This window comes from Leptopilina boulardi, unplaced genomic scaffold (genome assembly GCF_019393585.1).
Source record: "Leptopilina boulardi isolate dan_hultmark-lab unplaced genomic scaffold, ZJU_Lbou_2.1 LbouV2_273, whole genome shotgun sequence".
Lineage (NCBI taxonomy): Eukaryota > Metazoa > Arthropoda > Insecta > Hymenoptera > Figitidae > Leptopilina > Leptopilina boulardi.
In genome coordinates, this window is record NW_026137833.1 from 922140 (window position 1) to 944029 (window position 21890).

The 21890-nt window shown below is 25.7% G+C and overlaps 2 protein-coding genes across 8 annotated transcripts in view; both read left to right on the forward strand.

Annotated features, from left to right (window-relative positions):
* The first annotated feature begins 408 nt into the window (after positions 1 to 408).
* LOC127281581 (uncharacterized) lies at positions 409 to 6407 on the forward strand. The gene is made up of 8 exons (XM_051305345.1): positions 409 to 534; positions 702 to 802; positions 1893 to 1937; positions 2221 to 2265; positions 3354 to 3401; positions 3693 to 3737; positions 5614 to 5667; positions 5780 to 6407. Exons 2-8 carry the CDS (start codon positions 707 to 709, stop codon positions 5891 to 5893), a joined length of 447 nt encoding a protein of 148 aa, XP_051161302.1. The 5' UTR covers positions 409 to 534; positions 702 to 706; the 3' UTR covers positions 5894 to 6407.
* A 519-nt stretch (positions 6408 to 6926) lies between these two features.
* Positions 6927 to 21890, forward strand: part of LOC127281576 (uncharacterized) — a 41187-nt gene continuing 26223 nt past the window's right edge. The window contains exons 1-6 of one of the 7 annotated variants that reach the window (XM_051305335.1): positions 6927 to 6945; positions 12199 to 12260; positions 12679 to 12776; positions 14620 to 14664; positions 15084 to 15128; positions 15478 to 15522. In XM_051305335.1, the coding sequence (XP_051161292.1) occupies positions 12684 to 12776; positions 14620 to 14664; positions 15084 to 15128; positions 15478 to 15522 (228 nt within the window). In that variant the 5' untranslated portion in view covers positions 6927 to 6945; positions 12199 to 12260; positions 12679 to 12683. Of the gene's footprint in view, positions 6946 to 12103; positions 12261 to 12678; positions 12777 to 14619; positions 14665 to 15083; positions 15129 to 15477; positions 15523 to 16320; positions 16366 to 21890 lie in introns of those variants that run through there. The other 6 variants (XM_051305334.1, XM_051305338.1, XM_051305339.1 and 3 more) reach the window with 6 other exon arrangements.

Here is a 21890-nt window from a genome sequence, read left to right on the forward strand (position 1 = left end):
ATCACCCATCTTCAAAGTCGAGAAGTTCCAAAGAAAAACGTGTTGCAATCTAACAATATTGTATCTTTCATAAGTGGGTCTAATTTAAAATTTTGAAATGTACTTCATGAATTGAAATTCATTATACAAATATTTTAAAAAGTAATGGAATACAAAAATGAAAAATCAAGACCAAATGCTTTTAAATATAAAATATTGCAAACAATTTCAATATTTATTTAAAAACAAAGTTTCTTAAAAAAATGTTTGCCATGTAACTATAATAATTGTAAGAACTCAATGTAAAAACGTGCTCATTCCAACTTTTGATAAAATAAACGAAAGATATTAAATTTTTTAGTACTGAAAAATACGTTCTTTATCAAAGAAAACAAATTTAAAATAACAAAAAAAGAAAATTTCACATAAAAAGGAGTGATTAACTCTACATTTCAAAATAATTATCAGTTATTAAAAAAGAACAGTATTATTCTTGACGAAAATAGTAAACTTATTTTAACACTCAACAACGAAGCATTGCAAGTTTTTACACAGGTTAATGTTATGAATTAATAATTTATCATCATTAAATTAAAATTTTTTTTTAAAAATAAATTATTATTGCATTTACAATAGAATATAAATTTACAATTTTTTATAAGAATTAATTGAATAAAATAATCCAAAAAGAACCGTACAAAAATTTGTCATTTATATCTTAGACAAAATGGGTCGGTGTCTAGCTATAATTCTCCCAGCTGTTTTTGTTTCATTTTTGATAGAGAATTCCATATCTTTACCAATTTATGGACTTCTGAATCCGGTAAGTTTTTATTTATATCACAAAAAAAAACTGAATTCATTATTGTCTTTCATTGTGAGTTTATTATTTGTAATTAAATTTAATTGATAGCAAACTTCACTTGGTTTACACGGTTTATTTAGAATTTGTATATAGCAAAACCTAAAATTTATAAAATATTACAAATTTCTCTGTATTAATATAATTCTTTTTATTAAATATAATTAATTTATTTACAATATGCTTTTAAATTTCGCGCCATTATCAATGGTTTTGGTTTACATAGTTGGTATTGGCGATTCAAACAGCTACACTAGCGCCACAGTTGAACTAACTTAAGCGTGACTTGCTCTGTAGCACTCCATGTGTTTTAAATTATTTTTTTTTATTTAACGCTTAAGGTAAATGCCCTAGTTACCGTCACCTTTGCTTCAGTAATCGTCACATAAGTAATTTGAGAATTTTAAGCAATGTATTGAAAAAATTATTATTATAATTTATTATTTGTATAAAAATAATTATTTTAAATCGAAAAAACATAATCTTTATTTGTTTTAGAAAATATTTTTTGTAATTTTCAATGAAAGTGACGGTAACTAAGACAGTGACGAAGACTGGGGCATTTACCTTAAAAATTATTTTACAAACGCAATAAAAATATCAGAATAATTAAATAATTTGAAATAAACTGTCAAAACAGAGACTGCTTTAGAGCGAGTCACGCTTACGTTAGTTCAACTGTGGCGCTAGTGTAGCTGTTTGAATCGCCAATAATACTTCTACTTGTAAAATTAGCAGCTTTTTTATAACATAAAAATTTTGTTATTTAATTTCATGAACTGTCGTAAATTATCATTGAAAAGTTAATTTTATTTAATTAATATACTCATGAAAAATAATTTTTTTTTGAGTTTTATACACGTAATTATTCACTTTTCCACGATTATTTGAACATTATTCTTGAATTGAAAATAAATAGTTACTTTTAAATCGTTTTATCTAAAAGAAAGAATCAGATTTTATTAAATTATTACAAAACTTACTAAATTCAGCAAAAAAAAATATAATAATAATAATAATAATTTGAAAAATTTTATTTCATTGCATTTAGGTGCAGACAATCGTTGACCCTATTAATAATTCAACAACAAAGATGGTAATACAAAAACAGAAAATATAATATAATTATTTAATTAAGTGTGCTAAGCTGTATACATTATGAAAAAGAAGCGCATGAATTTTCCATCAAAATAAATGATTAGAATTTTCATTTAAAAAAATTTTTTTTTAATTATAATATTTTTTAAAATATTTATTTAATTTTCAATTTAATTAAATTTTATTTAATATTTTTTAAAATATAATATATTCTGACAAATGCTAATTTGAAAAATAAAAATTTGTCAAAAAAAAATGATTATTATAATTTTTATTTTCAGTGGGTAGATGTAACGAAGTTGACTGATACTGAATTTATAAACACGGTAGGCAATGAAAAATAACTTTTATTCTTTGGTTTCTATTATAATAGAAAATAAAAAAAAACATTTCTTAGGTTTTATAATAAAGATATTTTTATATTCATTTCCTGATTTTTTAAAATAATAATTTGCAATATATATTATACTTAATAAAAAATAAAAACTCTTGGTGTTTTCGATTTTATATATAATAAAATATTAATCAGTTAGTTGACTAATTTAATTAATATTTAATTTGTGTTGGGTTACTAAAAATTTCACACACTTTTTCCTAAAAAAAAGTATTACCTGGAGTAGAGATTTCACTATTGCAGTGAAACTTATCTCTGTTACAGTTAAAGCTTTCTTTTCGTATACAATAAATTAAAAAACTGCCAGTACTCGGCCAGTACTGAACCAGTAGTGGTTACCAGTACTGGTGCCAACTCTGGCAGCCAGTACTGGTAAAATGTTATCATCCCAAAGTTACGCCAACTCTGGCGCCAATACTGGGTTCCAGTACTGCGCCATTAGTAAATTTTTGATTGGGTTTATACATTTTTACGTATTTTTTTACAAAAAAAAATATAGCGAGAACGATTGGAGTTGATTATCATAGCGTTTTCAAGGAAAAACTGATAATTTTCGATCTATGAGTCTATCTACGTGTTTTTCATGCTCACATTACAGGAAAAATTAAGCAAAATTTGAATTTTTCCATCGGCCTTCACACTTTAAGCCCCTCAAATTTTAGGCTTAATAGTACAGAACCCTCGGTTTTAATGCGAGTGTAACTCGCACTTGTCCGATTTTTCACTTCAAATATGTGTCATTTAAAAATAAATTATTGAATTTTTTTTCTCTTGTTTTGATTGATCGCAATATTGCCCTACAACGGAAGAACACACATAAGCCACATTGTCGCTTTGGTCGAGTTCTGTATATAAACACTGCAGAAGAGCGACTGAAGCGACAATGTGGCTTATGTGTTTTCTTTCGTTGTAGGGCAGAATAAATATGTCATTATTATAATGTAGAAAAAAATACAAATGTTTTTATATCGAAAAATAATAATTTTTGTAGGTAATATTCATGTTTTTTTTTCTTTTTAGACAAAAACACTAACTACATATTATAGTGATAATAAGACAATTGATAAGGTAAAAAATAATAATTTTTTCCTATTACACTAGAGCCTCGATTTAATGATAAGTTCGGTTCTTTGTCACTAAATGAAGGTCGATGTCAAAATGGTAAACTCGCTTTCTCATTGGTGCAAGCTTATACTTCGCCGGACAAGATGGTGGAATTTCTCAGTAATGTCATTAAATGCTCATATTAAGTGTCACTAAATCCATAGGCTCTAGGGTAATTTTATTAGACCATTCTTATGTATTTATTTAATAAAAAAAAAATAGAAAAAAAATTATTTTATTTTATTTTATTTTTAGACAGTAAAAATTCATTTGCTACCTAATAGTCAACAAATTGAGGAGGTAAGAAATATAATTTTATGAAAAAATTATAGTAAATTATATTTCTATAATTTTTTGCGCCTCATTTTCGATAAGTTCACCTAAAAACACACAAATAAAAAAAAATGTTTTTAAATTGATGTATTTTTAAGAAAGTTATGAACATTAAAAAAAAATCGATAAAATTTTGAAATTTTGTAAAGTTCACTTCCCGTAAACGGCTTGGAAAAAAAATTGAAAAAAATCATAGAAGCTAGTCTCAATTAGGGAAAGGTTGGGTAACGGAAGAGTTAGGGTAATGGGAGCTTTTAAATTTTAAGTACTTAGAGACTTTGAATTACGCAATGGTAACTCCAAACTATAACCCCAAAATATTTCATGTTTACTGCACTGCAATCCTTCTGCCATTAAAGGACATACGTAGTCACATTCGGTAGTGATAATGGAGATAACAAAAATAAATCTAACATCAGCAATAATTCTCAGAACAATAATTTGTTAGGCGCTAATGAGTCAGTCAACATCACCTTCAGCAAAAATTCATTAAAAGACCAAAAATCATCATCATCAACATAATCGATTCAAAAATCATAAAATAACTCCATTACAATATTCTTTCAATGAGAAAAATACATTGTTGGCTCACCTGAATATATTTTCTTCTTTTCACACAAAACATAAATATCTATTTAATTAATTTAATTATTTAATTTAATTTTATCTCAAATATTTGAATATTCCACAATTTTACAATATTTCCACCACGCTACTTTCGACGGTGGTAAAGAAATTGAGGAATTGAATAATGAATTTTCGTAAAAACGCCGATGACCACGAGAAAAACTTGCCTAACCTTACCATATATTATTGCGCGCGGGCGAACAAAGGCGACGGTAGCGCCACGGCGCGAAACCCATTTAATTTTGAATAATTTACATCATACAAAAAAATCAAAGTCACACAAAATAAATCTTTCATTATCGTAATAATAGCTATATTTTCTTTACTTTATTTTAAATCTGTGTGACGTGTCAAAATGTCACGTCACAGCGTATTTAATTGCTAAGAATCCATATTTATGTTTTATTGTCTAAAATGTGTTATTATTAAATATTTTAATACTAAAGAAGCTGTAAGTCTTTTTTATGTCTTAAATATTTTGTAAAATGTTTATCTGTCGAGAATAAATTAAAAAAATAAAAAAAATAGAAATTATATAATTTTATTAGAATTTTAAGTAAGGGCTCCCAAAACCCTACGGGTGGGGTAATGGGAGAAAATTCATTTCTTTAGAAAACATTCTTTTTGCAAAACATTTTTTCTTAATTTATAATTAATTATAATTAAAGATAAACAACAAAAGAAGTAAAAAATGAACAAAACAATATTTTATTATAAGAATAAGTTGGTTTTTTAAATCATTTTCCTTAAGGGGCTCTAATTCCTCCACCTTCCTCGAGTACTAAAGAAAAAATTTCAAAAAAGTCCGAGATATAAATGCAAAATAATGTCTGATTTGTCATAGAATACCTCATGTATATCCAGATAATCAGCGTAATAAAACAACAAATTTAATTAACATAATTTTTTCTTTTTGCTTTTAGAAAATGCAGATAATTACATGGAATGATAATTGCACATTTAACCAGGTAAAGTTAAATAATTAAAAAAGACAATTATTGATAACTTGTTATTAAATACATAATTTAAATTTCTTTAATTTTAGACCGAAATAGTTACTAAATTGTTGAATGGTTCAAAAATACTTAACGAGGTACAAACATATATAATTCTTTTTATCTTGTGTAAAAATCTATTAACTATTGATTTTATTGTTGTTTTATTACTTTAAAATTTTTTAAATATGTAAAGTATAATTTCATTATTTTATTTTTAGTATCATGAAGAATTCAAAGATGTTGATAAAGTCCATACTTTAAAAGCTGAAAAGGTAAAACAAAAAAGAAGTGACTTCTTACTATAAAATATAGGGTAAATGTTGTAATTATAATAAGGATTGAAATCCAAAGACGAATTTTGAAGTTAAAAATTTTTGTTCTCAGCAAGAAGAAAAAGATGTTAAAGAAGAGGAAGAAGCAGATGATGTTGATGATGATAATAGATATAAAGCAGAAACATCTATAGCTCCTATTGAATTTTCAGTCAAAAGTGATTAATAATAAATTTCCATTAAGTACTGAAGGATTTCAAATATGTAATCAAAAAATTAACATTCATTAAAAATATTAAGAAATGAGTCATTTTTCATTAAAAAAGCATTATCTATCTTTGTCTCACGTGTGTAGGAATAGAAAAGATGAAACTATTTTTATGACAAATGTTAAATGAATATATCAAATCAGTTCTATATGTCAACACAGAAAAAACCTAGTCTCATTTTTGTTGTAAGTCAAAATGAGCCAATGCTAAACGACATAGACAGTGGCGCCACCAACCTGGCTCATTTTTGGTGCACTTTAAAATGAGTAGCGTAAGTTACTCATTTTAAGACCAAGTTTTTCTGTGAAATGAATTTTATATTAAATGAAATTACGCCATATGAATTTCATGTCAAATGTAAATTATGTCAAGTGAAATTTATGTCATATGAGATTTATGTCAAATTAATTTTTCGTCAAATGATTTGATATCAAGTGAGATTTATGTCAAATAAAATTTATTGGGGTTTAATCATGCGAGTCGTTAAATCACCCATCTTCAAAGTCGAGAAGTTCCAAAGAAAAACGTGTTGCAATCTAACAATATTGTATCTTTCATAAGTGGGTCTAATTTAAAATTTTGAAATGTACTTCATAAATTGAAATTCATTATACAAATATTTTAAAAAGTAATGGAATACAAAAATGAAAAATCAAGACCAAATGCTTTTAAATATAAAATATTGCAAACAATTTCAATATTTAGTTAAAAACAAAGTTTTTTAAAAAAATGTTTGCCATGTAACTATAATAATTGTAAGAACTCAATGTAAAAACGTGCTCATTCCAACTTTTGATAAAATAAATGAAAGATATCTTAAATTATTTAGTATTGAAAAATATGTTCATTATCAAAGAAAAAAAATTTTAAATAATAAAAAAAAAATTTTCACATTAAAAGAAAGACTAAAATTATTATCAGTTAATGAAAAGAACAGTATTATTCTTGACGAGTATAGTAAACTTATTTTAACACTCAACGACGAAGCATATTGAATAATTTTACGCAGGTTAATTTTATGTTCAAATATATTAAAATTGAAAATTTTTTTAATAACAATAATTTAATTATTTTGTTTGCCAAAATATATCAGATTTATTCTTATTGCACTTATAATACAGTGTAAATTTGCAATTTTTTTATAAGAAATAATTTAAACAAATAAACTAAAAATGAACCATAAAAAAATTTGTCATTTAATTTTTTAGACAAAATGGGTCGGTGTATAGCTATAATTCTCCTAGCTATTTTTGTTTCATTTTTGATAGAAAATTTCATATTTTTACTGTAGTAACTAGCGATGTATCCTCGCTCGTGAGAATTTTTATTATCAATTATTAACCTAACTAGCTAAAAGAAACGCGCGTAAACGCGCGAGATATCTGCAATTTTTTATGAAAAATTAAAAATTTATTTTTATTTGACGGACACTTTTTGGAATTTTGATCTCACAAAAATAATAATATTATTTTTGTAATCGTTACTGTATTACTATTTCAACATTATGGTGTTATAATAATATAATACCTATTATTGTCCAGTCAATATGACCTTTAAATTTTGTACTCAAATAAAGATTATACAATGCTACGATCGTCGAATTGTCAGCAATACATTTAAATGACGCATCTCAGGATCCATGCAGGGTGAATTCCTATTTTGTTTACCACAAGGCCCATGAACTTAAAATCGCTTTACAATGTTAGAAAGTTCTGGATTCTTTATTTCGTCTGTGATTTCAGCACATATCATTTTATTTAAAGTTTCTGAATCGCAAATTTGTGTACGTAAACAAATAGTTAAACGCACATGTGTCAATCCACGCTTTTTTCTTCTCTATGAAAGACGATACATATAAAATTGTAAATGAATAAAATTACAAGTACCTTGAGTATGCTTAAGGTTAACAGTCCATCCAGGATCACCATAAGGAAACATTGTAGGATATGTTATAGGATCAAAATTTTCCCTAACAATAAGACTAGAAATTATTTTCTTATTATTTTCTGTTGTGCATACTGAATTTACATCAACATGTAAATCCCTCTTCAATTTCTGTAGATAATTTCTTCATCTTACAGGACAAACTTTTTTCTTTGGGTATTTTCTTTTCATTCTCAGTTTCAGTAGACAGAACTCTGTTGTCATTTTTACTGGGAAAAGTCTTTAAAAAATACGAAAGGTTTAGTTCACCATTTTGAACTTCTTTAGCTCGATTTATGAAAAGACAATTCCAATCATTCTCTACAAATCGAAATCCTAATATTAGACATTCTAACTGCCGGAAAATTATTTAATTAATTGTTTTCAAAAAATGATATCAAATGCTTGCTCATTATATTATTATCAGTTTCATAAATTAATCTTTTAATTTACACTGTTAACCAATACAGATGTTGCAAATGCTATTGCATTATACTTTACACTTAACTGTACCAATCGGTTGTTGATCAACATCTACAAAAAATTCTGTTGGTTTAAAAGGGAACAATCTAATTAAATATTCTATTTGGTGAATATTCAAACACCCTGCATTAAGGCTATCAAAAATATAAAGTCTTACTCCATCGTAATAAACACAAATCCAATGACCAGAATTGTTATTACCGCTAAAAACTATTTGAATATGTTTAACTCTTTCTCTAATTGGAACAATTAAATCAAGCATTTGTAAATACAAAGTACTTTGCATAATGAAAAAAGAATTTGAATCATTTTTTGATAATTCTTGAAATTTATACATGTGCATATCATTTAACATTTCATTTACATTTTCAATAATTTTAAAATCTTCATTACTTAAAATAAAATACTCTTCTATCTTCGACATGGTATCCTTCTTCAACTTTTAAACTGTTGATAAAGCCAATTTTCAAAACAAATCGTTTATTTTAGTTTATTGCTTTAAAAAATTTACTTACATGTGTTTCACCTATAAAATATTGCATTAACTATAATTCAGCTAACTAATGCAACAATGATAGTCTTTTATGAACGTAAATTAGCGTTGTTTAATCTTTTTCCACATTACATCATTTTCGATAATGATTATTATTGAACTTATTTTCCTCTGCACTTTTTATTAATATTCAAATCAATATTCAACTCACAAACTATTATTTAACCCATAAAACAACTTTAACCCTTAAAACAATATTCAAACCTCTTTCTATCTATTTAAATACTTTTCCAAAAGCCAGCATCCTCTATTCTCAAACAGTCAATATTTTTTTCAATATCGAAATATATTCAATGCCAATGTTATCCAATATCATATTTTATTATCCTCAAAATCCAAATATCTTTAATGCCAAAATTACCCAATACCAAAAAATTTTTCCAAAAGACAGCTTCCACTATTATAAAACAATCAATATTTTTGTTGCATTATTAAAATATATTCAATACTAATGTTATCCAATATCTTTCTTTATCCTCAAAATCGTAATATCTTTAATGCCAATGTTATTTAATACCAAAAAAACTAAATGGATTGAAGTATTTTTTATATGAAACATTTAAGACAGCCAAAAGAAACAAATATCATGCAATATCCATATATATCTTCAAAATACATATATAATTATTAATACTATACAAAAATAGGAATATATTTTTTGGGCCCAATACAAAAATGAAAAAGACAAATATAATATAAGAACATTCAACACCTGCAGTAAGTTATTGATCGACAAATTGCAGAAAAATATTATAAACTTTATAATAATCAAGTTAAGTTACCTGAGACTATTAGAATCTTTTTTTAGCAACACTACTACAATGTTGTTGAAACGGTAGTCGGTTGCTCTATGTTTATCTTACATCAGCAGTAGCCGTTTCACTCCATTGAGGAGAAGTGTTATACCCCCACTCTACCAATCTGGGCCTATATTAAGTTCTCGCGAGTGGCAGATATTACGGTAGGCCTGAGTGGCGTCCTCGGGGATAGGTGTTGGTAAGTTAAGTATGAATACACCACTTCCACTCACTGGGATTAAACGGTTATCATCTATATCGCATATACAATAATAAAAAAATTTCCCTCAACCCAAGACTGTTAGGACGAATCGAGCGCTCACGGATTGGGTCCTGAAAAGGGAAGTGGTATATCCTCACTCTATCGGCCTGTCCCGGGCTCAGACCTCGAGTAAGTCAATTACAGCGGGGGCCTGTATGACGTTCTCGGGCTTAATGACAATATTATTTTATGACGCTTAATGAGTTTTTCAAAAAAATTATAAAATTTTTAAATATAAACACTGTTTAATTTATTTTGACATATTCGTTTTCCTCAGAAGTTCACGATTACGATCATATATTGCTCCAATAATAACACAGGCACAAAAAAAAATTCAGGTCCCAAAAAACACAACCCCATATTCCTATGTTTTTGGGGTCGCTGAAACCGAATATGACCATGAACAATTTTTTTGACGACCCATTTTCCCGCAACCACCCCTTGCACCTACTCACGGGGGTTGGAGTTTCAAATTAAAAAAAAATTGAGTATGGTGTCTATTCCAATGTTTTTTGGGTCGCTTCATCCCAAAAACACCATTGAAAACAAATCCTTTCTTTCCTTAACCCCGTACAACCCTCTGGGAGGGGGTTAAAATTTTAAATTTCACAAAAAGTCAAGTTCGGTGTCTAATCCTACGTTTCTTGGGGCGCTGAAATCAAAAAACACCACCAAAAACAAATTCTTTACCCCCTTAACCCGCTAGAACCCCTGGGAGGGGGTTGAAATATTATTTTTCACGGCGCTAAGTGTAGAAAAATAAATTTCCTTAAGACATTATAGGTGCGTATTTGTGTAATCATAGGTAACTTTCTAGAAAACTTTATTGTTGGTGATGTTTTTTGGTTTCAGCGACCCAAAAAACATAAGATTAGACACCGTACTCGACTTTTCGTGAAAAATGAAATTCCAACCCCCTCCAGGGGTTGTAGGGGGTTAAAAGGGTAAAGAATGTGTTTTTGTTGGTGTTTTTTGATTTCAACGACCAAAAAAACATAGGAATAGATACCGTACTCGACCTTTGTAAAAATTGAAATTCCAACCCCTTCTCAGGGGGTTGTAGGGGGTTAAGGGAGGAAATGACTTGTTTTTGGTGGCGTTTTTCGGTTTCAGCGCCCCAAAAAACATAGGATTAAACACCGTACTCGAATTTTCGTGAACAATGAAATTCCAACCCCCTCCCAGGGGTTGTAGGGGGTTAAGGATTTGTTTTTAGTGGTATTTTTCGGATTAAGCGACCCAAAAAACATTGGAATTGACACACTACTCGATTTTTTTTTTTTGAAACTCCAACCCCTGTGAGTAGGTGCAAGGGGGTAGTTGCGGAAAAACGGGTCGTCAAAAAAAATTTTCTTAGGCAGACGATTTTATTGCATATTCAAGCACAGAATACACTGAAAAGTGTAGGAAAAAAATTGACACCCAGATCTGAGTGGAGGAAGACCCTTTTTACCACCAAAAACGCATCCAAAAGCATAAAAAACGTACCAAAAAAATTCAATTTTTCTTAGGCAGACGATTTTATTGCATATTCTTGCACAGAATACACCGAAAAGTGTAGAAAAAAATTGACACCCAGATCCGGGTAGAGGAAGACCCTTTTTATGACCAAAAACGCATCCAAAAGCATAAAAAACATACGAAAAAAATTCAATTTTTCTTAGGCAGACGATTTTATTGCATATTCTTGCACAAAATACACCGAAAAGTGTAGAAAGAAATTGACATCCAGATCCGACTTTAACTTTAACATTGTTTAAACATTGTTTAAACATTGTTTAAAAAACGTTTTAAACGCAAAATTTTGAATTTTCCGCACATAACAGACAGAGTCTATGTTATTCTGAACATTTTCCAAAAGGTTTTTTTAAAAAATATTCAAAATTGTGCTTTTCACATACCTGAGAAGTTTGCGTGTCATGCGCCATGATTTGTGACGTCACGAAGGTTCAAATGCTCTTAAATATCAAATATTGCAAAACATTTTAATATTAATTTAAAAACAAAGGTTCTTGAAAAAAATTTCTGCGATTATAAGAATAATAATAAATTGTAAGTGCGGAATGTGAAAACGTGCTCATTCATACTTTCGATAAAATAAACGGAGTATCTTCGATTATTATTAAATATATGTTTTATTTAAAAGCAAAACTTTAAAGTCACGAATAAGAAAATTTGACATAAACAGATTAATTAACTCTACATTCCAAAACGATTGTCAGTTAATAAAAAGAAAAGTTTTAGGTTTTACGAGTATCAAACTTATTTCAACACTCAACGAAGAAGCATTGAATAATTTAACGCAGGTCAATTTTATTTTCAAATATTTTAAGATTAAACAATTTTTTAATTTAATAATTTAATTTTTTCGTCTGCTAACATATAATATTAAATTCATCAAAATTGTTAATATTTATATTATAAATTTTGGATTAACGAAAGCTTTCATATTATAGTTATTGTTTAATATAAATATATTATTAGGTAATAAATTGGAAATGATTTTCAAAATGTTTAATTATTTTTAAATCTTTATTTTTTTATTGTCTAATTAATTAATCAATAATTTATTATTATTAAATTTAAAATTTTATTTTTTATAAATAAATTATTATTGCATTTACAAAATATCTAATATAAATTTTCAAATATTTGTTATAATAATTAATTCAATAAAAATGATATAAAACTAAATCATAAAAAAATTTGTCATTTATTTTTCAGACAATATGGGTCGGTGTCTAGCTACAATTCTTCTAGCTATTTTTGTTCTATTTTTTATAGAGAATTCTATATCTTTACCAATTGATGAACATCCATTGGTAAGTTCTATTCTATTATTTCTCAAAAAAAAACTTAAATTCATTTTTGTTTTCAAATTGAGTTGATAGCAAACTTCACTTGCTTGGTTTATTTCAAATTTGCATATAGCAAAACCTAAAATTTATAAAATATTAATATGTGACCTGGAGTGGGATTACAACTAGCGACAGCGTTACGAAGATTTCGCTACGTAGCGATTCAAAGCTACATTCACATTAAAAAATTTTCTAGCTATCGGGTGACTTAAAAAAATGGTATCATTTTGATAGATTTAGGTTGGTACAATTGTTTTTCTGTGTATTTTTTATCTCATATTTGCTTTATTTTATAATTTAACAATTTTTTTTATAATCAAGAATGTATCAAATTCATAAGGATTTCCCACGATGAAGAAATGAAGCAATTAAAAGAAGTATCTAAAAAGCTGACAAATTTTTCAAATCTCAAAAGTTATAAAAAGGCAATTCGAGGCAATGATAATTATTAATATTATTATAATATTAACACTTTTATATCCAATTTCTATCCTTACAAGAAATCAAGAAAATAATTCAACTTTATCCAATAATAATAAACTATTTACTTTTCTTTTTGATATTAATAATTAAATATTTATTGCATTTATATTTATTATTTTTTTTCATAGGATTAAAAGTTTCTATTAGACATTGTCTAAAATGGGAAAAAAATTTAATTAAAAAAATTTTGAATATATAACCTCAGAAATAGAATTTTTGTTCTCACGCAAGGGTTCACTAAAAAAATGTATAGGGCATTTTTTGTGAGTTAAAGAGTTTTTCAAAAAATGAAAATTTAAATTAATTTAATTAAAAAATTAAAAAATAATTAATTTAATTTAAAAAATGTATCAATTTTTAAATTTAGGCTGGTAAAGAATATCCTAATTTTAAATCTCATGCAATTATTATTTTTAATTCTTGCAATAAGATTAATTTTCTTAATTTTTATTTATTAAATTAAATTAAAAAAATTTATTTCCCTTTATAAATTATTTTAACATTAAACTAGATAATTTATTTTTAAAGTTGTTATTTATTAAATTAATAGCTTATTTGCAATATTGAAGTATAATTTATTTCGTCACTAGTTAATTATTTTATTTGAAACTAATAGTTGGCAAACATGAAGTTAGAGAATTGATTCCACCTTCATGTTGTATTTGTTTGCTACGTAGATAAAATATTTTAGGAAATTGACATGAATTCTATGTCAATGTCCTTATTTAGAGGGGTTATGTTTATAGTTTCTTCTAAATTACCATCTTGCAGTTTAAGCTTTGAAGAAACTGTCAACGGTAATTTATTTTGGTCATGATTTGGAACAAATTTCACTAAAAATATGTAAGTTTTTAATTCTAAATAACAAAAAGCGCTACATATAGCGACTAGCGCTATTAGTAATCCCACTGCTCGACAGTTAAAGGGGACCTTTTGTCCGAAATAATCGATTTTTTATTGATTGGTGTTTCTGATAGAGAAAACTTTTTTCTATCAGAATCACCAATCAATAAAAAATTAATTTTTTCGGACAAAAGGTCCCTTTTAACTGTCCAGGTCACATATATGAATTTTGATTGTTTGCCACTATATTAGAATCTAGAAAAAAAAGACAAATGTTTTTAAATAGAAAAATAATAATTCCTGTAGTATTCATATTGTTTTTTTTTGTTTTTAGGCAATATCAGAAACTAAATTTGGTGATAATAGAACTGTAAATAATAAGATAAAAAATAATCATTTTTTTCTATCAATTATTTAGACCATTTATATGTATTTATTTAATATAAAAAATAGAAATACAATTTTTTTATCTTAATTTAAGGTGGAAATAATTCGTGTGCTACCTGATGGTACAAAAATTGAGGAGGTAAGATAAATAATTTTCTGTTAAAGTTGGGTATTTTTTTTATAATAAAAATATAGATGAGGTTTTTAATTCTGCTAAAGTAATATTCGGTTAAATAAGAATTTTTTAAATAAAAATTTGGGTAAAGAGAAATTATGTAAAATAAAAATTCTGACAAACAAAAATTTGATATCTAAAAAATCTGTTAAGTAAAAACTTTTTAAAAAAAAAACGAATTCTATCAAATGCTAATTTGAAAAATGAAAATTCGTGAAAAATAATTATATACCTATCTAATAGAATTCTGTAAAATGTAAATTTTAACTAATTTTTTTTTATAGTAGTATGTGCCCTTTATAAAGATATCTTTTATCAAAAAAAAAAAAAAAAAAAGTTAAACAACATATTTTTCTTTGATTAAAAATAATTTTTATTTTCAGTCGATAGATGTGAAGAATTTTTCTGATGGTGAAATAATAAACACGGTAATGAAAAATAACATTTATTCGTTAGTTTCTATTATACCGTGGATGTACCAGTTACCGTCCATGTCCCAGTTTCCGTCCATTTTACAAATATCTCGTATAGTAATTTAAATTATTTTTTAACAATAATTTATTCCTTTTGGCACGCAATCGACTTATTAGTTTAAGTAAACAAATAAAAGAAAATAATTTTTTTATAAATGTTATTTTGAAAATTAAACTGGACGGAAACTAGGTCTTAGGTGGACGGTAACTGGGACATCCACGGTATAATAGAAAATAAAACTATGAAAACATTTCTTGATAATTTTTGTCATTTTTTCATTTGAAATGTTTTTTTTGTTTTTAGAAAAAAACACTGACTACATATAATGACAATAGCACAATAACAAAGGTAAAAAAAAATAATAATTTTTCCCTATTAAAATTTTTTATTAGACCATACTTATATATTTATTTGAGGAGTAAATTTTCAAAATCTGATAAATCCATTTTTCAAAAAAATGGAGATAAACATAAATTTAATATTTTAAGGACCTCACAAATCTTTCTGTCGCTGTTAAATATAAGAAAAAAATATTAATATTAATATATCGGTATATTAATATTAATATACACAAATATATTGATATTAATATACCTGTGTATTAATATCACAACATTGTGGTATATTAAATTTAATATACGGTATATGCAAATTACTTCATATACAAGTATATTAAATTCCCCATGGATATTTTTAACAGTGTAGCGACTAGCGCTATTAGTAATCCCACTGCTGGACAGTTAAAGGGGACCTTTTGTCCGAAATAATCGATTTTTTATTGATTGGTGTTTCTGATAGAGAAAACTTTTTTCTATCAGAATCACCAATCAATAAAAAATTAATTTTTTCGGACAAAAGGTCTCTTTTAACTGTCCAGGTCACATATAGTAATTTTGATTGTTTGACACTATATTAGAATCTAGAAAAAAAAGACAAATGTTTTTAAATAGAAAAATAATAATTCCTGTAGTATTCATATTGTTTTTTTTTTGTTTTTAGGCAATATCAGAAACTAAATTTGGTGATAATAGAACTGTAAATAATAAGATAAAAAATAATCATTTTTTTCTATCAATTATTTAGACCATTTATATGTATTTATTTAATATAAAAAATAGAAATACAATTTTTTTATCTTAATTTAAGGTGGAAATAATTCGTGTGCTACCTGATGGTACAAAAATTGAGGAGGTAAGATAAATAATTTTCTGTTAAAGTTGGGTATTTTTTTTATAATAAAAATATAGATGAGGTTTTTAATTCTGCTAAAGTAATATTCGGTTAAATAAGAATTTTTTAAATAAAAATTTGGGTAAAGAGAAATTATGTAAAATGAAAATTCTGACAAACAAAAATTTGATATCTAAAAAATCTGTTAAGTAAAAACTTTTTTAAAAAAAAACGAATTCTATCAAATGCTAATTTGAAAAATGAAAATTCGTGAAAAATAATTATATACCTATCTAATAGAATTCTGTAAAATGTAAATTTTAACTAATTTTTTTTTATAGTAGTATGTGCCCTTTATAAAGATATCTTTTATCAAAAAAAAAAAAAAAAAAAGTTAAACAACATATTTTTCTTTGATTAAAAATAATCTTTATTAGACCATATTTATATATTTATTTGAGGAGTAAATTTTCAAAATCTGATAAATCCATTTTTCAAAAAAATGGAGATAAACATAAATTTAATATTTTAAGGACCTCACAAATCTTTCTGTCGCTGTTAAATATAAGAAAAAAAATTTCTTAACAGGGTCAAACCATTATATTTCAACTAAAGTGGTCGCTGACTAATTTTTAAAAATTATAATACTTTGCAGGAATGATTTTGAAGTTATCAAGATCACGAAATGAAAAGAATTTTATTAAAAATTTAAATATTTATTGTAAAATATGAATTTAAAATATATGAGGTGCTAAAAACTGTCAATTTTTTAGCCATTAGAAATTATGCAAAAAAACATAGAATTTACCATAAAAATAAAAAAAAATTATTGGAATTTACTAAGAATGAATAAATTTATCATTATCAATTGATATAATTATTTAAAGATGTGAAGTAATATATAAAATATGATTTCCAAGTGCACCTGTCAAATAACCTAATTTTGCGATTTTTATTCATTAATTATAAAAAATAGAAAACATTAAATTAAATAAAAACTTACCAAATATGAAGTTCTTGCCATAAACTTTTAGAATTTCTTTGCACTTTTCTTCTTTTCTATTCATAAGTATGAAAAATTTAAAAAATAAAATAGCTACTTTGTCTATTTTCACTATTTTTGAAAGTCAATAACTTTCTTGGAGAAAAATGAAAAAATATGGGGTTTCGAAAATTATTTAAATACACACTACATATACATTCACTGAAAATTTCGCATTGGTCCCGAAAAAAAAAAAAAGAAAATTGATGACTTGTTATTAAATACATAATTTCAATTCCTTAAATTTTAGACCGAAATAACTAATACGTTGTCTGATGGTTCAAGAATACTTAAAGAGGTACAAACATATAATTATTTTTATTTTGTGTTAAAATTTATTAACTATGAATTGATGTCATTGTTATTTTATTATTTCACAGAAAAAAAGGTGGGTAAAAAGTTGTAAAGATAGAGGATAAAGGAGGTTCTACAATAGATGCAAGACCAAGTACAAGTACAAGTGCAAATTTATTGTACTTGGATGCGCGCGCAACGTATTGCCAACTGTCGCTGAGGCGCAGTTGAATATACTGGATTCAATTTTTAATTATAAATTAAATAAATTAAATATAATTGCTGCCATTGCTGGTTGCATTTAATTAAGTGAGGTAAGTAATATTAAAAAAAATAAATAATATTATTTTGAAAATAAAAAAATTGTGGGTTATGTGTACATAACTTATATGCAGTTTTAAAACATTGAAAGTAATTTTACATTTTTCACAGCGTAATAAAATTGTAATTGTTTAATTAATTAATTAATTAATTAAATTAATTAATTGGTTTACATTTTTCACAGCGTAATAAAATTGTAATTGTTTAATTAATTAATTAATTAAACAATTACAATTTTATTACGCTGTAAAAAATGTAAAATTACTTTCAATATTTTAAAACTGCATATAAGTTATGTACACATAACCCACAATTTTTTTATTTTAAAAATAATATTATTTATTTTTTTAAGATTACTTACCTCACTTAATTAAATGCAACCAGCAATGGCAGCAATTATATTAAATTTATAATTAAAAATTAAATCCAGTATTTTCAACTGCGCCTCAGCGACAGTTGGCAATACGTTGCGCGCGCATCCAAGTACAATAAATTTGCACTTGTACTTGTACTTGGACTTGGTCTTGCATCTATTGTAGAACCTCCTTAAAAGACGTTAGGATACAGGGTAAAGGATAAATTTGTGATGGATAAAAATGTTACTAAAATATTACTAGAAAAATGGATGTCACATTTTAGTAAACTGTCTAATTTTAATAAAAATATTAGTAATTTTACACTTAACTTATTAAATCCAAAAATTTTATATAAATAAGTAATTGCACGTTGAAATATTTTTCCTATAATTATTGTCTATTAATAAAAATATCTTTGACTAATACAACTGACAGCTGACGACAGTACGTAAATAATCAGAACTGGGAAATTACAACTCAACGTCTGTATTGTTGCACGAAAGCAGAGTTGGGTAGTAACTGAATTTTTTGTGCATATTAGGCTGTGTCACTTGTGACTTCAGAGTCGATTCTAGGTGTGACGTCAGAAATCTGGAGGGACAACAAACAGACGACACAATGTTATTCTTATGGGGAAGAAAATTTGATTCCACTTTCATCAATTTTATTCATACTTTAAACACGGAAAACGCTTGTTGACATCTAATAAAATTAAAATGTGTGTTGATAATTAATTTTGTTATGTATTTGATTCAATTGCATTGATAGATTCTCTAAATTCGTGATAAAATATAAATTTTGAGGTTAGAAAAGTTTGTTTACTAATCACATTTTACATTTTAACATTATTAAACAATATCCAGTATGCATGTTATTAAAAAAGATATAAAATATATATTTTAAGTGGGAATTACCGCAGCAGTAAAAGATTTCAAATTAGTAAACAAACACCCCTAACCTCAAAATTTATATTTTATCACGAATTTAGAGAATCTATCAATGCAATTGAATCAAATACATAACAAAATTAATTATCAACACACATTTTAATTTTATTAGATGTCAACAAGCGTTTTCCGTGTTTAAAGTATGAATAAAATTGATGAAAGTGGAATCAAATTTTCTTCCCCATAAGAATATTTTTATTAAAATTAGACAGTTTACTCAAATGTGACATCCATTTTTCTAGTAATATTTTAGTAACATTTTTATCCATCACAAATTTATCCTTTACCCTGTATCCTAATGACTTTTATCCTCTATCTTTACAACTTTTTACCCACCTTTTTTTCTGTGATTTTAAATTTTTAAAATAAATTATAATTTCATTATTTTATTTTTAGTATCATGAAGTATACAGATATGGTGGGAAAGTCGATACTTTAAAAGCTAACAAGGTAAAACAAAATAGAATAACTTCTTACTATATATACTATAGGGGAAATGTTGTAATTATACAGGAGATTGAAATCCAAAGACGGATTTTGAAGTTAAAAAATAGTTACATATATTAGTGAAAAAATGTTATCTAGTAAATTAATAAATCAGACCTTGAACTGCAGAAGCAAAACTTATTTAAAACTTGTATTGTAGGTACTAGTATTAATTACTGCGACACTATGTTAAATTCGAGGTTAAGTTGATCGTAGTAATAGGAAACATAAAAAGCTCCATTCAAATCATAACTTTAATTTTTATTTTCAGCAAGAAGAAAAAGATGTTGAAGAAGAGAAAGAAGCATTAGACAATAATGGTGATGATGATGATAAAGATGATTTTGAAGATTATGGTTATAGAGAAATGGAAGGAACACCTGTAACTCCTATTGAGTTAGTAGTCTCAAGTGATAGACTGTTAGAAAAATCTGTATTAGATTTAATATACATGCACGGAGAAAAATGGAAAAACGAATAAAGTAACTTTTACTACTTTAAAAGTAAAATTGGACCTGTCCGAAGTTTCTGCGCATCTCTGGCAACTTTTACTCGAAAAATAGTAAAATTGACTATTTCTGTAGTAAATTTTACTGTTTCCGTAGTAATTTTTACTATTTCTGAAGTAAATTTTACTATTTTTGGAGTAAAAGTTGCCAGAGATGCGCAGAAACTTCGGACAGGTCCAATTTTACTTTTAAAGTAGTAAAAGTTACTTTTTCTTTTTTTCCGTGTGCGTATGAAGCGAATATGCACTACAGGTATTGAAATCTAAGATACATGTATATTAAATTTAAAGTGACAACATGGCGGCTGTAGATGCCTATTTCACCAAACGGTCATTATTTCCTTGATATTGAAAATTTATTTGAAATTGAAACAACAGTGCGTAATTCTTTAACTATTGTGTTGTTTATGTCCAAATAATGTTTTATAAGGGGAAAATTTTTCAAAAAAAACATTCTAAATACAAGAATTTTAATACTTATATGTGACATTTAGGTTAAGTACTATAAATGTCAAATTATATGCATTTTTACAATGTAAATTGATTTAAACTTGTATTTACATGAAAGAAATTACTTTGCTTTATTAATAAAAACCTTATTTTGTACACAAGAACATGTATAAATTGAGTAAAATGCAATTTTTTTATTTGAATTTTTTTCAGTGACAAAATTTAATATACTTTGTATATGAATTACACTCTAATATACCAGTTTCTTAAATTTAAGTACTTTATGTATATTAAAACTACAAACATTTTTAACAGTGTATACAATAAATTTCCATTAAGTACTAAAGGATTTTAATTAATAAAAAATTAACATAATTTACATACACAAAAAAAGTTATAACTACTGTACGGTTTTATTAATTATAGATATTTTATGTATTATATTCTACAATTTGAATCACATATTATTATTAACGTCTAATACAATCCTTTTTAATATTTTTATTACTAAAATTTTGTAATTTAACATGATAATATTAAATAAATTTAAAAATTTAATTATGTTTATTATATTTTATAAATACAATTATGCCATATGAATTTCATGTCAAATGTGAATTATGTCAAATGAAATTTATGTCATATGAAATTTATGTCAAATTAATTTTTCGTCAAATGATTTGATATCAAGTGAGATTTATGTCAAACGAAATTTATTGGGGTTTAATCATGCGAGTCGTTAAATCACCCATCTTCAAAGTCGAGAAGTTCCAAAGAAAAACGTGTTGCAATCTAACAATATTGTATCTTTCATAAGTGGGTCTAATTTAAAATTTTGAAATGTACTTCATGAATTGAAATTCATTATACAAATATTTTAAAAAGTAATGGAATACAAAAATGAAAAATCAAGACCAAATGCTTTTAAATATAAAATATTGCAAACAATTTCAATATTTATTTAAAAACAAAGTTTCTTAAAAAAATGTTTGCCATGTAACTATAATAATTGTAAGAACTCAATGTAAAAACGTGCTCATTCCAACTTTTGATAAAATAAACGAAAGATATTAAATTTTTTAGTACTGAAAAATACGTTCTTTATCAAAGAAAACAAATTTAAAATAACAAAAAAAGAAAAT

Coding starts and splice junctions, on each gene's coding strand:
- LOC127281581 (XM_051305345.1), top strand. CDS start 707: ATGGGTCGGTGTCTAGCTATAATTCTCCCAGCTGTTTTTGTTTCATTT. Junction 2,266..3,353: donor ATACTGAATTTATAAACACG/GTAGGCAATGAA, acceptor TTTTCTTTTTAG/ACAAAAACACTAACTACATA. Junction 3,402..3,692: donor ATAATAAGACAATTGATAAG/GTAAAAAATAAT, acceptor TTTTATTTTTAG/ACAGTAAAAATTCATTTGCT.